The 15,423-nt window shown below is 42.4% G+C and overlaps 1 protein-coding gene across 7 annotated transcripts in view; it reads left to right on the top strand.

Moving 5' to 3' along the window:
- arhgef6 (Rac/Cdc42 guanine nucleotide exchange factor (GEF) 6) overlaps positions 1 to 15,423 on the top strand; it is a 251,316-nt gene that overhangs the window by 160,111 nt on the left and 75,782 nt on the right. For all 7 annotated transcript variants that reach the window (XM_059976675.1, XM_059976677.1, XM_059976674.1 and 4 more), the window contains 2 exons: positions 618 to 740; positions 5,428 to 5,566. In XM_059976675.1, coding sequence (XP_059832658.1) covers positions 618 to 740; positions 5,428 to 5,566 — 262 coding nt within the window. The remainder of the gene's footprint in view (positions 1 to 617; positions 741 to 5,427; positions 5,567 to 15,423) is intronic.

Raw genomic sequence — 15,423 nt, 5'->3', positions numbered from 1 at the left:
TAGGTGAACAGCGAGTCAGTCAGCACCCATAAGGGGAACATTTCTGGTTTGCAGCCTTCATCTCTCTATTGCCTGATCCATTAAATTTACAGCCACTCCGAGGAGCTGTCATCTCCCTCAAAGGTCATAAACACAAGAGATTATGCAGGTGCCAGAAATCCAGAGCAACATATAAAATGATGGAGGAACTCAGCAGGTCTGACAACATTTTGGACCAAGACCCTTCATCAGGACTGGAAGTACCAAATAGAAGTAGACCTGATGAAGGGTCTTGGCCTGAAATATCTACTGTTTATTCCCCTCATAGATGCTGTGTGACCTGCTGATCTGCTCCAGCATTCTGTGTATGTTTTCCTCAAGAATCAGTAAGTACACCACAGTTCATGACAAAGGACCTTACCTTGAGCTGTATTTTGCTGTGCAGTAAGAACCTACAGCAATATTTGTATCCTTCACCCAACTACTCTGCATTCCCCACTCCTGCACCCCTCCCTGAGGAAGCAGGAGCTCCAATTTGCTGAAGGTTATCAGTGGAAGCAGAGGTTGTCAGGAGTTTGTGTTTGCTGTTGGCTGAGGGTTGATCCATATGTTTAATGTGTTGATGGTTTGAATCTCAGGCTGCCTGAATCTCAGCAGAAAGTTGGTGGCTGCTTCCTGAATCATATGCCTCAGATGAAGTCGCTGTATCTCACATACTGTGCCAACCACCCGTCAGCTGTGAGCGTACTCACAGAGCACAGGTAAGTTGCACCCTCCTGGGTGATATGTCTCCACGTTCGTGTCAATCCTCACTAATAATGCCCCAAAGTTCTCAGTTTCTGCTTTGTGACTATTTTGTAAGCTAGAGAGTTCATTAATACTTGACTTCATATTAAGTGATTTGTTTACAAACTTAGAGCATTTAAATAATTAAATAAACATGTTCATAAATAATTATAATGTTCATTGCAAAATGAGTAATAAAGGTTGGTATCCAGAAAAGTAAAGGCTCTGGGCCTTTACTTGTTTGAACATAGAAGAATAAAACGGGATGTCATCGAAACCTATCAAATGTTGGAAGGCCTACAGTGGATGTGAAGAGGGAGACTAGGACCAGAGGGCACAGCCTCTAAATAGAGGAACGTCCATTTAGAACAGAGATGTGGAGGAATTTCTTTAGCCATATGGGAGGGATGAGATCAGTTCTGGTAAGATGGCAGCATGTTCGATTGCAATAGGTTCTATGGGGTCAACAAAAGGTGCTATTGTCTTTTTTTAAACTTTGTTTATCATTGCAAGAACCTGCTAGACATTAAGAACTTAAATACTGCAGGTCTACCCCATCAGCAAGTTGTTTGTTGGCAGAGAAAATGAAAGAGCTGTGCATTATACTACTGCCTGCATAGAAGGAGGCATTGTCTAATAGCGAGTGACTACCTTGGTCACTTTCCTTGTTATGGTAGGATCCTTTTGGACATTGTTAATGTGGAATGCTGCAAATTCAATTCACTGATTTATTGGTGGTGAGCAGAGGCAGACGGCAGGGAGCTGCATGGCCTCGGTCTTAGCGAGGACTAGGCTTTAAACCTGTTTACAGCCAATAAGGAGAAAGGCATTGGAGTCATTGCATTCCATCAGGTGCTGTGTGGTGCGACTTCCAAGCTAAAGTTGATGCTGCTGCCCCCAGTGTTCACTCGGCAGAAGACAAGCTGTATTGTGGTACCGACTACAGATTTCTGCAGCCTTCATGGCTCGGGTGTGGACTTTATTTTTGTGTGGCTATATTTTATGGATATTTTGATGTGCTTGCTGTCTCGTTGTGCTGTGTGACTGCTGGTACTGTGCTTTGCACCTTGCCCCTGGAGTACACTATGCTGTCTTATTTGGCTATATGTATGGTTGAATGACAATTAAATTTCAATTAAATTGAATTGAATCTGCAGAATTATTTGCCACAGGTGGCTGTGGAGGCCAATTCATTGGGTATACTTAAGGCAGAGTTTGATAGATTTTTGATTGGTCAGGGCATGAAGGGCGACAGGGAGAAGGCAGGAGATTGGGTCTGAGAGGGAAATGGATCAGCCATGATGAAATGGCAGAAAAGACTTGATGGGCCAAATGGCCTAATTCTGCTCCTATGTCTTATGGTCTAATGGTCTAAAATGAATCACAGGATTGTATATGGTGACATATGTGTACTTTGATAATACATTTACTTTGAGCTAATTAAAGGCAAACTAACGTTTTGAAATAATATTTGCAATCTTTTTATTCCTATTACATTGCCATTTATTAAAGGTGGTAACTTCTTGGAATAGTTGTTTATAATTATAATTGGTAAAAATTGGAATTCTTTTTGGCTAAGTCAGCATCTTGTTTTTGAGTCAGATACATTCTTTCCAAACCTTTGAAGAACTTTCCACATCTAATTATAGTCTGATGCAAATAGATGACATGATGGTAAAACTTAAATAGAATGAGTGTGTATAAAACAAATAAGCTGGTGCAAAGAAATAGTAAAAATACAAATGATCTTCAGATCCAGCATGCATTTTCTGTTCGTTGGTGAGTAGTCCACTAGAGGCCGCTGTGTCATATATCTACTGACTTCCACTCTGATACAATCAGGAGAGCTTTATTGTATTAAATATAGTTCTAAAACTTGTTTATTTTGGGGTCAGTGATTTAAGGTTATGTTCATCGGTGAAGTGGGTGAAGTGGACTAAGGAGCAGAAATAGTGAATTCAGAATCAGGTTTATTATCACTGACATACTGCATAACATGACTTTTGTTGTAATGCAGCAGCAGTGACATAAAAATTACTATAAACTACAATAAGAATGACTTAGCCCTGTCTCCACTGCTGGGGCATAGTCCGCCAACAGCTGCCCACCAGAGACCACTGTCCTGGGCCAGTCCTTCCAGTTGTAGCCCATCTTCAAAGATCCTTCATCTCCCAGGGTTGATGTCTTTAGAGCTTCTGTATGTGTTTTTCTCACTCTGGGTTTTTACAGGATGTAGTTACTAGCTCCATGTCTAACCCTCCTCCTTTCACAGCCAGGTTTGGTTCTACGCATGGTACAGTTACGATAATAATAAATAGTGCAAAAGGAGAACAAAGTAGTGAAGTAGTGTTTACGACTTAATGGACTATTCAAGAATCTGATGGCAGAGGGATGAAGTCTTTCTTAAAATATTGTATGTGCATCTTTAGGCTCCTGTATCTCCTCCCCAATGGTAGCAATGAGAAGACGACGTGTCCTGGAGGGTGGGGGTCCTTTTTGATGGATGCCACTTTGTTGCCTTTTCAAGATGTCCTCGATGATGAGGAGGAGGCTAGTGCCCATGAGGGGTGACTTGACAACCCTCTGCAGCTTTTTTCCAATCCTGTGCAGTGGTGTCCCCCCCAGATAGTGATGCACCCAGTTAGAATGCTCTCCATGGTAAATCTGTAGAAATTTGTGAGTCTTTGAATATATAACCAAGTTTCCTCAAACACCTAATGAAATAGACCTGCTGGTACGCTTTTTTCATAATTGGATCAATGTTGGGCCCAGGATAGACCGTCAGAGATGTTGGCACCCAGAAACTTGAAGCTGCTCACACTTTCCACTGGTGACCCCATGGAAAAGAACTGTTGTGCATTCTCCCGATTTTCCCATCCTGAAGTCCACAAACAGTTTCTTGGTTTTACTGGCATGGAGTGCTAAGTTTTTACTGTGAATCTATTTTACTTCTCTGAAAAGGGGAAATCAGGCCTGAGATATTGGAAGAAATTGGGCAGGCTAGGTTTTTATTCAATAGACAATAGGTGCAGAAGTAGACCATTCGGCCCTTTGAGCTTGCACCACCATTTTGAGATCATGGCTGATCATCTACTATCAATACCCGGTTCCTGCCTTGTCCTCATATCCCTTGATTCCTCTATCCATAAGATACCTATCTAGCTCCTTCTTGAAAGCATCCAGAGAATTGGCCTCCACTGCCTTCCGAGGCAGTGCATTCCAGACCTCCACGTCTCTCTGGGAGAAGAAGTTTTTCCTTAACTCTGTCCTAAATGACCTACCCCTTATTCTCAAACCATGCCCTCTGGTACTGGACTCTCCCAGCATCTGGAACATATTTCTATCTTGTCCAATCTCTTAATAATCTTATATGTTGCAATCAGATCCCCTCTCAATCTCCTTAATTCCAGCGTGTACAAGCCCAGTCTCTCTAACATCTCTGCGTAAGACAGTCCTGACATCCCAGGAATTAACCTTGTGAATCTACACTGCACTTCCTCTACAGCCAGGATGTCCTTCCTTAACCCTGGAGACCAAAACTGTACACAATACTCCAGGTGTGGTCTCACCAGGGCCCTGTACAAATGCAAAAGGATTTCCTTGCTCTTGTACTCAATTCCCTTTGTAATAAAGGCCAACATTCCATTAGCCTTCTTCACTGCCTGCTACACTTGATCATTCACCTTCAGTGACTGATGAACAAGGACTCCTAGATCTCTGTGTTTCTCCCTTACCTAACTTTACACCGTTCAGATAATAATCTGCCTTCCTGTTCTTACTCCCAAAGTGGATAACCTCACACTTATTCACATTAAACGTCATCTGCCAAGTATCTGCCCACTCACCCAGCCTATCCAAGTCACCCTGAATTCTTCTAACATCCTCATCACATGTCACACTGGAATGAAGGAGCCTGAGAAGTGACTTTACAGAGGTGTACAAAATCTTGAGTGGCATTGATATGGTGAATACATAGTCTTTTTTTTTCAGGGAAGGGGGAATCAAGAATTAGAAGGTATAAACTTAAACTGAGAGGGGGAAAATTTAAAAGGAGACCTGTGGGGCAATAACTTCATGTAGAGGATGTTACATTTGTAGAATGAGCTGGAGAGTAAGTTGTTGAGACAGGTACAATAACAATATTTAAAACTGATTTGGATAAGTATGTTTGTGATAAGAAAAAGTTTAGAAGGATATGGGCCAAACGTGGGCAGATAGGATTAGCTTAGATGGGCATCTTGGTTGGCATGGACAAGTTGGGCTGAGGGGCCTGTTTCAGGTTGTACACCTTTGATTCTGTCCTGTAGATTTCCTAGGCTATTCCAAGACTTTTTCTTCTTCTGAAGTTAATCACCCCTAATAGGGCATAAGCTGTTGACAACAGTTTGCTAGAGTCCTCATCGTGGGCTGAAGGTTGATCGGCCCTATGGCTTCTACTTCCAGCACACAAATTCATTTGTCTTTGAGGCAAAGATCCTTCCTCTCCCTGGCAGGGATGAAGCCTTTGGAGTTTTTGTTGGCGTTTTTTTAGCTCTGGGTTTTTACTGAATAGGGTTGTTAGCCCTATGTCCAATTCTCCTCTTTCACAGCGGGCTTGGGTCTGTCCGTGGAGGAGTTACTCCAAGACAAAGCATTTGAAATGTTTTGTGTTTGTTCTGACAGTGAGGAGTTGGACAAGTTGATGGAGAGCCAAGGAGCCAGCAGTCCAGGCATCCTGATGCTAACAACGAGTCTGAGCAAACCCTTCATGCGACTGGACAAGTACCCGGCTCTGTTGCAGGAACTGGAGCGGCACATGGAGGTCAGACCCACACCCTCTTTATTATCACTCACATCTCCAGGAAATTTGTGAGTTTTGTGGCAGCAGTACAGTGCAATACCTAAAAATTACTTCAGAATCAGGTTTAATATCGCAGGCATATGTTGTTAAATTTGGTGTTTTTGCTAATAAAAATTAATAAAAACTATAGATCATAATAAGTATATATTAAAAGTAAATAGTGCTAAAAAAAGAAGAAAAAAATTCTGTTCATGGATTCATTGTCCATTCAGAAATCTTATGGTGGAGGGAAAGAAGCTGTTCCTGAAACTTTGATGTTGTTTTGTAACTTCAAAACACAGAAATTGATTGAAAGGAAAACAGGAGCCAGGAATGCGAGTCTAACTTTGTTTTCACTTTAAGCGTGGTGCATACATATGACATGGTGGTGTAATGATGTGTGCCGTTCACATATAACCGGCAATGCATTATGTCAACAGCAAAGAATGCTTAATCAAACAATATTACTGAAATATTAAATATAGTATACACACACCATATACTATATCATACAACTACTTTATGGACATCAGCAACGTAGTTAATTTTGAATTGTTCCATTCAGGCATAAAGATTTAACCACTGTGGAGGCTTTCTTATTCTTGTGGGACAGCATCTTTCCTGACAAGGGGGAATCAGTCTGCTTGGCAGGTGAGACTTGTAGCTGTGAAACAATCTCAGATACTGGGGCCTTCTCCATAGTGGTTGTAGGAGTTGACTCTGGGACTGCCAAAGCGGTTCTGACGGCTATGGACACCTTTCCTCTCCAACAATTAACTCTGCTCTCTTTGACTGATTGATGTGTCGTCTTCAGATGATATCCATCGCAATCTCTACTGTGCAGGAGAGTGGTCCAGTTCTGTCCTTGATCTTTCCGAGTACCTACTTTTGACCATCTCTGTAGTTGCTCACCAGGACTGCTTCTCCAAGAATGAAAATGGAGTTTGCTGCATTACAATACACAAGGGGGAAATTAGTGAGCTTCTGATTCAGTATTAGTGTAGCATATTCTGTTGACATTGTTTGCAGTGCATTCTTTAGACTCTGGACGAACATTTCCGCTAAGCCATTTGTAGCTGGGTGGTATGGTGAGACATAATATGTCTTATTCCATTTATTTGCAGGAATGACTGAAACTGTTCCACAACAAACTGTGGTCCATTCTCACTGACGAAGTGTTTTGTCACACCAGTCCCTGAGTAGAGGCTTCTCAACACATGAACAGTATGTGAGGCTATATTGGAGTCTATTAGGAATACCTCTGGCTATTTTGTAGTTGCATCCGCTATTACTAAAATAAATTGTGCGCATTAATGATCCAGCAAAATCCACTTGAATCTAATGCCAGGGCAATGCAAGCCATTCCCAGTGATGGAGAGGCACTGCTCTTGGCATCTTATGGATGTGTTGGCATTCCGAACAGTGCATGGTGAGCAGCCCAATCTTCTGATCTATCCCAGGCTATCAGAGAAGGTTCAAGCCATCACTTTAATTTTGACCACACCTAGATGATCAGTATGTGGCTCCTCCAACACTTAAGCTCTCAGCTGAGATGCTACCACAATGTTCAATACCCATATAAGGCAACACCTGTCAAGGTCAAGTTCATCTGGCGCTGGTAACATTGAGGGAATTTGAATTTCAGCTGCATATTCTGGCTATTTTGGGTGGCTGTGTAGACCTGAGGCAGTTTGGGGTCTTTTCTGATTTCTCTTTGGATCATCTCTTTTGAAGACTTTTAATTTGTGTTCGAGAGAATACATCGAGGAATGATTTTTTTTGTAAACTTTGCATTTATATCCTTTTTCAAGGGAAATGGGCAATCCATTGGCATCGTCGACGTTTCGGGCTGAGACCCTTCGTCAGGACTAACTGAAGGGAAAGATACTAAGAGATTTGAAAGTAGTGGGGGGAGGGGGAAATGCGAAATGATAGGAGAAGACCGGAGGGGGTGGGGTGAAGCTGAGAGCTGGAAAGGTGATTGGCAAAAGTGATACAGAGCTGGAGAAGGGAAAGGATCATGGGACGGGATGCCTTGGGAGAAAGAAAGGGGGAGTGGGGGAGCACCAGAGGGAGATGGAGAACAGGCAGGGTGATGGGCAGAGAGAGAGAAAAAAAGCAACTAAATATGTCAGGGATGGGGTAAGAAGGGGAGGAGGGGCATTAACAGAAGTTAGAGAAGTCACTGTTCATGCCATCAGGTTGGAGGCTACCCAGCCGGTATATAAGGTGTTGTTCCTCCAACCTGAGTGTGGCTTCATCTTGATAGTAGAGGAGCCCTACCTGTCTATCCATGGCCTCCTTGAATTTTTTTCGGATAATTGTGTGCTCCAGGAAACAGTACCCATCTCTGCATCCCTGCTGCTGCTTTTAGTGGAACACCCTGCTGTGAATTGAAAGTGTACACTGTTGGTTGATGATCAGTAATGAGGATAATTCTCTCTCATACAAGTCCCAATTGAAACGTTTTACACCAAGCCAGATTCAAAGCCTCTCCATCATTCTGTTCATAATTTTTCTCTGCGTCGTATGGGAGAGTGATGCAAAGATTATGGGACATTCACTTCCATCACTTAAAACATGTGACATGACTGCACCTTTACCATAAGGCAAGCTTCACCGGATCATAAGGTGATTACAGAGTCTGACATCACCATTTCCTTTACTTTTTTGAAAGCTACCTCACACTGCTTATTTAGATTGCTGAACCTCTGGCAAGGATCTTTATGTCCTTGTTGTCCACGAGAATGGTACCGGAGGATTGGAGGGAGGCGAATGTTCAAAAAAAGGTAGTAGGGATAGTCCAGGTAATTATAGACCAGTGAGCCTTACGTCTGTGGTGGGAAAGCTGTTGGAAAAGATTCTTAGATATAGGATCTATGGGCATTTAGAGAATCATGGTCTGATCAGGGACAGTCGGCATGGCTTTGTGAAGGGCAGATAGTGCCTAACAAGCCTGATAAGAGTTCTTTGAGGAGGTGACCAGGCATATAGATGAGGGTAGTGCAGTGGATGTGACCTACATGGATTTTAGTAAGGCATTTGACAAGGTTCCACATGGTAGGCTTATTCAGAAAGACAGAAGGCATGAGATCCAGGGAAGTTTGGCCTGGTGGATTCAGAATTGGCTTGCCTGCAGAAGGCAGAGGGTCATGGTAGAGGGAGTACATTCAGATTGGAGGGTTGTGACTAGTGGTGTCCCACAAGGATCTGTTCTGGGACCTCTACTTTTTGTGATTTTTATTAACGACCTGGATGTAGGAGTAGAAGGGTTGGTTGGCAAGTTTGCAGACGACACAAAGGTTGGTGGTGTTGTAGATAGTGTAGAGGATTGTCGAAGATTGCAGAGAGACATTGATAGGATGCAGAAGTGGGCTGAGAAGTGGCAGATGGAGTTCAACCCGAAGAAGTGTGAGGTGGTACACTTTGGAAGGACAAACTCCAAGGCAGAGTACAAAGTAAATGGCAGGATACTTGGTAGTGTGGAAGAGCAGAGGGATCTGGGGGTACATGTCCACAGATCTCTGAAAGTTGCCTCACAGGTAGATAGGGTAGTTAAGAAAGCTTATGGGGTGTTAGCTTTGAGACGCGATGTAACGATGCAGCTCTATAAAACTCTAGTTAGGCCACACTTGGAGTACTGTGTCCAGTTCTGGTTGCCTCAGTATAGGAAGGATGTGGAAGCATTGGGAAGGGTACAGAGGAAATTTACCAGGCTGTTGCCTGGTTTAGAGAGTATGGATTATGATCAGAGATTAAGCGAGCTAGGACTTTGCTCTTTGGAGAGAAGGAGGATGAGAGGAGACATGATAGAGGTGTACAAGATAATAAGAGGAATGGACAGAGTGGACAGCCAGCACCTCTTCCCCAGGGCATCACTGCTCAGTACTAGAGGACATGGCTTTAAGGTAAGGGGAGGAAAGTTCAAGGGGGATATTAGAGGAAGGTTTTCCACTCAGAGAGTGGTTGGTGCGTGGAATGCACTGCCTGAATCAGTGGTGGAGGCAGATCCACTATGAAGTTTAAGAGACTACTAGACAGGTATATGGAGGAATTTAAGGTGGGGGGTTATATGGGAGGCGGGGTTTGAGGGTCGGCACAACATTGTGGGCCGAAGAGCCTGTAATGTGCTGTACTATTCTATGTTCTATCATTTGCCATTTCTTCCCAATGTATAGAAATGAGTTTGTAGGGTGAAGCTGAGTAACCAGGTTTGGCAGGAACTTGCTATAGTAATTGACAAATCCTAAAATGGACTGCAACTATGACACATCCTTTGGCCTTGGTGCACCCACCACTGCTTGATTTTTCTCTCAGCACACTTATGTAATTCTTGTGCACCGATGATGTAATCACAGTAATTGATGCTTGGTCTAATGAATTCACATTTGTTCCATCGTGCTGTGACCCCATAATCTGATGTTTTTAACACTGTCTTGAGATTTTGGAGATGTCCCTTGTCATGCTTACCGATTACAATGAATGCCGGACCGCATTGCAGCACTGGTCCAGAGTGCAGGTGTAGATGCTACTCCAATAATAAGCCTGTTGCAGCAGCACACTGGTCTTTATCGCTGTGACAGGCTTATTATTGGAGTAGCATCTACACCTGCACTCAGCTAAGTCTGCTTTGCTGAAGTGTTTCCCTCCAGAAAGGTTTGCAAAGATATCCTCTATCCTGGACATGGTAATTGATCTATTTTCAGTACTGGGTTGATGGTGACCTTAAAATCACCACAGATCCTAACAGACACATTATTCTTATCTACTGGGACCACTGGCATTGCCCATTGGTTCTAGTCAACCTTGTAAAGAATTCCTTCAGCCTCCATGAGATCTTGCTCACTGACTACTTTATCACGGACGATATAAGGAACGACAGGCTTTATAAAACTTGAGTGTGGCATTTTCATTTGGCACTATTTTACTCTTGATATGTTTGCGTTTTCCATTGCCACCCTTGAACACTGCTGTGACATCATCCAGTACCTTTCTTGATTGGCAATCCATCCACCATTATTATACCACATCTGCAACAGAGTCAACTGGAAATGAATTAAGGAAGGTACTGGATGATGCCACAGCAATGTTCAAGGATGGCATTGGAAAACACAAAACTGTTCTAGCTGTCAGCCAATTACAGATCTACAATGCTGACTCCCCTTTTTTAAACAATGTGGCTTATGGTTTTTGTACTTCACTGTTATGAATGTCATTTCCATAGGAGTTAACTTTTCTTCAGTACAAGTTCTTAATTGGACATCTGCAGGCTTTAGTTCAGTATCTTTGAAATGCTGTTCAAACTCATTTTGTAGAATGAATGAATGAAACAGCCAAGCCACTGTGAAATTTCATTTTAGTTAATTTGCCATTCACTTTTTGTGTATGCCATATTGCTTGTCTATTGTTAATTTTCACATTGTAAGTCTCAAAGCTACACAGCCCTGCCACTCATTATTATCATTTTTTATCATTAGGAAGAAGAGTAGTGTTCTTTTTGAAACTACAACTAGACTTTTTATCTTTTTCTTTTCCTTGTGCAGTCCATTTATTTTTGTATGTATCCTACTTTGTTGCATTTTCTGCAACTTTTGTCTTTAATCCTGCATCAGTCTGGTGTATTTGAGCCCTTGCCACAATAGTAACACAATTTGTTCGGCCAGGTTGGTTTCAGTTTAGATGCTACAATTTTGTTCATGCTCACTTTCATTAATGACTGCAACTCAATTGTGTCTCTGCTCTTTCCATTAATACAGCAATTTCAACTGCTCTTTTAAATGTAACTTGTGTTTTAGGAGCCGTTATTGAATGTTTTCTTGTAAAAGTCCAAAATCTAAACAATCTCTTAGTGCATCATTTAGCCCGACTTCTTCAATTCAGCCACTAACGCTAAAATGGACTTCCGATTGTTTTGTTGGACTTTTGATTCCGATAATGAAACCTAAAGTATTTTGCAATCAGCAGTGGCTTTGGTTCTAAATGTTCCTGCATTGATTTCATGATATCAGCAAAGCTCATTTCAGCCAGTTTGGCTGGAGCAGTCAGATTTCTAAGCAACTGTATGCCCTTAAGTCCAATGCAATCAGCAAAATTGGCACTTGCTTCTCATTAGTTGTTTCATTTTCTTAAAAATGCTGTTCAGTTTGCTCAGTGTACATATTCTAGTTATTTCTTGTATATTTGAATGTACCTTTCCAATATGCTGAAGATATCATATAGAGATAGGGTAACTAATGAGACAGTACTCTCAACGTGCCCATACAAAAAGATCTTTAATGAGAACATTAAATGAGAGGAAACTTAATTTCCTGGGCCATTTCATCAGAAAGGGAGGAATAGAATGCCTTACATTACAAGGCTGTATGCCTGGGAAATGCGGAAGAGGAAGGGAAAGAAGAAAATATATGAACACTGTGAAAGAACTAACAGATCTAAGTGTGCGATATATCATTGATGCTGCAAGGGATCGTCTGATGTGGAGAGCCATGATAGCCCAAGTGTGTAACGTGCAAGCACATGAAGATCTTTCCAATGTAGCCAGCCATTTCTACTTTTTTAAAAAATGTGTTATTATCGTCACCTTGTACTCACCATTTATGAAACCGTGAATTTGTCCACTTTCTGCCCTTTTTTAAAATCTCAAATGTGTTCTCTCTCTCTCTCTCTCTCTCTCTCTCTCTCTCTCTCTCCCTCTCCCTCCCCCTCTCCCTCCCCCTCCCCCTCCCCCTCCCTCCCTCCCTCCCTCCTGAAGAGACGTGCTGCACTGTTCCTTTTAAACTCAAACGTCTCGCTGCATTTTTTAATTCAATAGTCTCACTGCTCTCAACAAACAAGAGAAAATCTGCAGATGCTGGATATCAAGCAACACACACATAATGCTGGAGGAACTCAACAGGCCAGGCAGCATCTATAGAAAAAAAGTACAGTCGATGTTCTGGGCTGAAACCCTTCGGCAGGACTGGACAGAAACAGCTGAGGAGTAGATTTGAAAGGTGGGAGGAGTGGAGAGAGAAACACCAGCTGATAGGTGAAACTTGGAAGGGGAGGGATGAAGCAAAGAGCTAGGAAGTTGCTCTTCAACAGGTAGGTAGTTGTCTCAGATTTGTTTAAAACTTACTCATCACTACTGTTAGATTTTGTAACTCCAAAACAAAATTAATTGAATGAAAAACAAGAGAGACACAAGATAAGTCATGTACTTTGTTTTCTTTACTTCAAGTGAGCCTCATACAAATGATGTGGTGACATAATGACGTATGCCATTTATGTACGTTTACATATAGTACGCAACACATTATGTAAACAACAAGGAATGCAGACTCAAACAATAGATTTACATTATTACTTAAACATTATGCAGTTGACTATGTTTCTTCAAGCTCCTGCACCTAAGTATGGTGAGGTTGTTTAGTGATGGATGCTGTCTTCTTAAGGCTCTGTCATTTGAAGACATCCTCAATGAGGACCCAGCTCTGCTTCATGTCTGGCCTGCTATAGTCTGGTTTAATGATGGACAAAGTGAAATTAAGTGTCAACTGTTATGGGCAGAAGGCAGGAGAATTAGATTGAGGGGTTAATAAATTAATGGAATGGCAGAACAGACTCGATGGGCTGAACAGTCTAAGTCTGCTTCTGTATGTTATGGTCTAAATACGTGATGAAATTTGTCAAGATCTGAAGAGAAGAAAATAAATACAAATTTCCTGAATTCTTGACTTGAGATGAAGGGTCCTCAATCTGTTAATCCATCTCATCCCTTTTTGTAAGCCAGTTCATCATGTTAATTCCTGCATTGTTTTTCAGATGCCCAACATTTGTAGTTCCTTAAATGGAAAAACATGCTCACCGAGGCTGGTGTCTGTTGCCATCCTTGTTGTCCTGGGGAGGTCTGTGTGAGCTGCTGCCTCTTACACAGCTTTGACATACTTCTCTCACATGGAAACTTTTTCAGAGTCACTCACCAAACCGTTGAACAATTTGTGTGGCTATCCTTCATCTCTGCAAGAAAGAGCCCGGGCTTTCTCAGCTGTGTGCCTTGCTGCAAGATTCAAATGATTTCGAGCAGATGAGGCTTGTAGGGTTCCTTCCCTACCTGTGATGAGTGAGCTGTTTGTGAACACACATGCACAAAGACTCAACCACCATCCCTGCTACCCATTGTACCACAGTTCATCCTGCAATCACTTTGGTTTCAGAGCTTATCAGTTGCATCGCACATCTCTATTTCTGTAACGTGAGATTGAGATGGTGCTTCTTGATGACTGATATAGTGACTCTCAGCATTTCCTTCAAGGTGATGTAGCATTCTGGTCTCATTGAGAAGCTGCTGGCATCTTCCTCGGAAGGTAGATGTTTAGTCAAAATCTGCTCTGATCACTATCTAGCCTCATCCATTCTCTTTATCCTCAACTTCAGATATCCTACAGTTCTGCCCCTGCCCCCCCCCCCCCCACTTATTTGACGGCTTTACTCAAGATGACCTAGATTTCCATTTTTCTGTCAGGATATTGTGAGCTTCGTTCTGATTGGTGTGTGTAGAATCTTGTGCTTGCAGTTTCCTGTGCCGGCATATTCTGATAGAGATGTCGTTCCCTGCCTTCCCCATCTTCCATTGTACTTCACTGTTAGCTTTTGGAAAACCCGTCCCTCATACATGCCTATTTCTATTGATGCTGCCTGACTTGCTGGGTTCCTCCAGCATTTTGTGTGTGTTACTGCAGATTTCCAGCATCCGCAGAATCTCTTGTGCTTATGATGTGCTGTCTCACCCTGATACCCAATGCAATCTCTACAGTTTGTTTATGCTGGAGTCTGCAGGGCCAGTTCTATTGGCAGTGTTGTCTTTGATTGTAGTCAGTGAATGGTTTTGTTTCTCACTAGTACTCAAGTTAAAGAGTGCTGAATTCTTTGCTAGGTGCACAGACTCTGCACCATGCACAGCCTTATCTTGAACTTCTGTGGCTACTTGCGTTTTAGAAAGTAGTGCAGTGCACCCTTCCATTCCAACACTTGGGCCCCGAATCTGAACGTCTGGTCAGGCAAGTGGTGACGTCACCTTATCTCTACCTCCATTTCTTTCCCCTTCACTGTTACAGAATAGTGAAGCCATGTCTCTATTTCAGTATCTCTCTATTTGTTTGATGACGCATAATCGTTTAATTTCAGTCCTGCTTAAGGTCCTAAATTTGGGACTGATGGCATTTGTGGTGAGAGGGAGTCATAAGAACATAAGAAATGGTAGGAGTAGGCTGCAGGCCTGTCTACTCATCAACTCAGCAAGATTGCAGCCATCTTCTACCAATGTATCATTATCCTTCTACTCCAGCCCATTACCTTTTCCACCTTTTGTCTTCCAGCTTCTTACTTCATTCCCTCCTCCTACACTCACCTACCTTGTTATCTTTCCCTTCACCCCACTTCTTATTTGGACATCTTCGGTACTGATAAAGGGTCTCAGCTCGAAGCATTGACTGTTTATTCCTTTCCATTGATGCCGCCTGACCTACTGAGTTCCTCCAACATTTTGTGTGTATTGCTCTGCATTTCCAGCATATGCAGAATCTCTTGTGTTTATAATCCTCAGATCCAGTGATTTCCACTAATGCCTTTCGATCTCAGAACCTCATCTGTCCTTTGAGGTCAAGGAAATACCAAAGATTCACCATCTTGTAAATGAAGACATTTCTCATCACCACAGTCGATAACACCATAGGATATAGGAGCACAATTAGACCATTTGGCCATGGAGTTGCTCCATGTTCCATCATGCTGATTTATTATTCACCCCTCCCAACCCCATTCTCTTGCCTTCTCTCTATAATACGTGCCCTTACTAATCA

Source organism: Hypanus sabinus, chromosome 8 (assembly GCF_030144855.1).
Source record: "Hypanus sabinus isolate sHypSab1 chromosome 8, sHypSab1.hap1, whole genome shotgun sequence".
NCBI lineage: Eukaryota > Metazoa > Chordata > Chondrichthyes > Myliobatiformes > Dasyatidae > Hypanus > Hypanus sabinus.
Note: the sequence above shows the minus strand (reverse complement) of the source record. Positions and strands in the feature narration are given on the sequence as shown.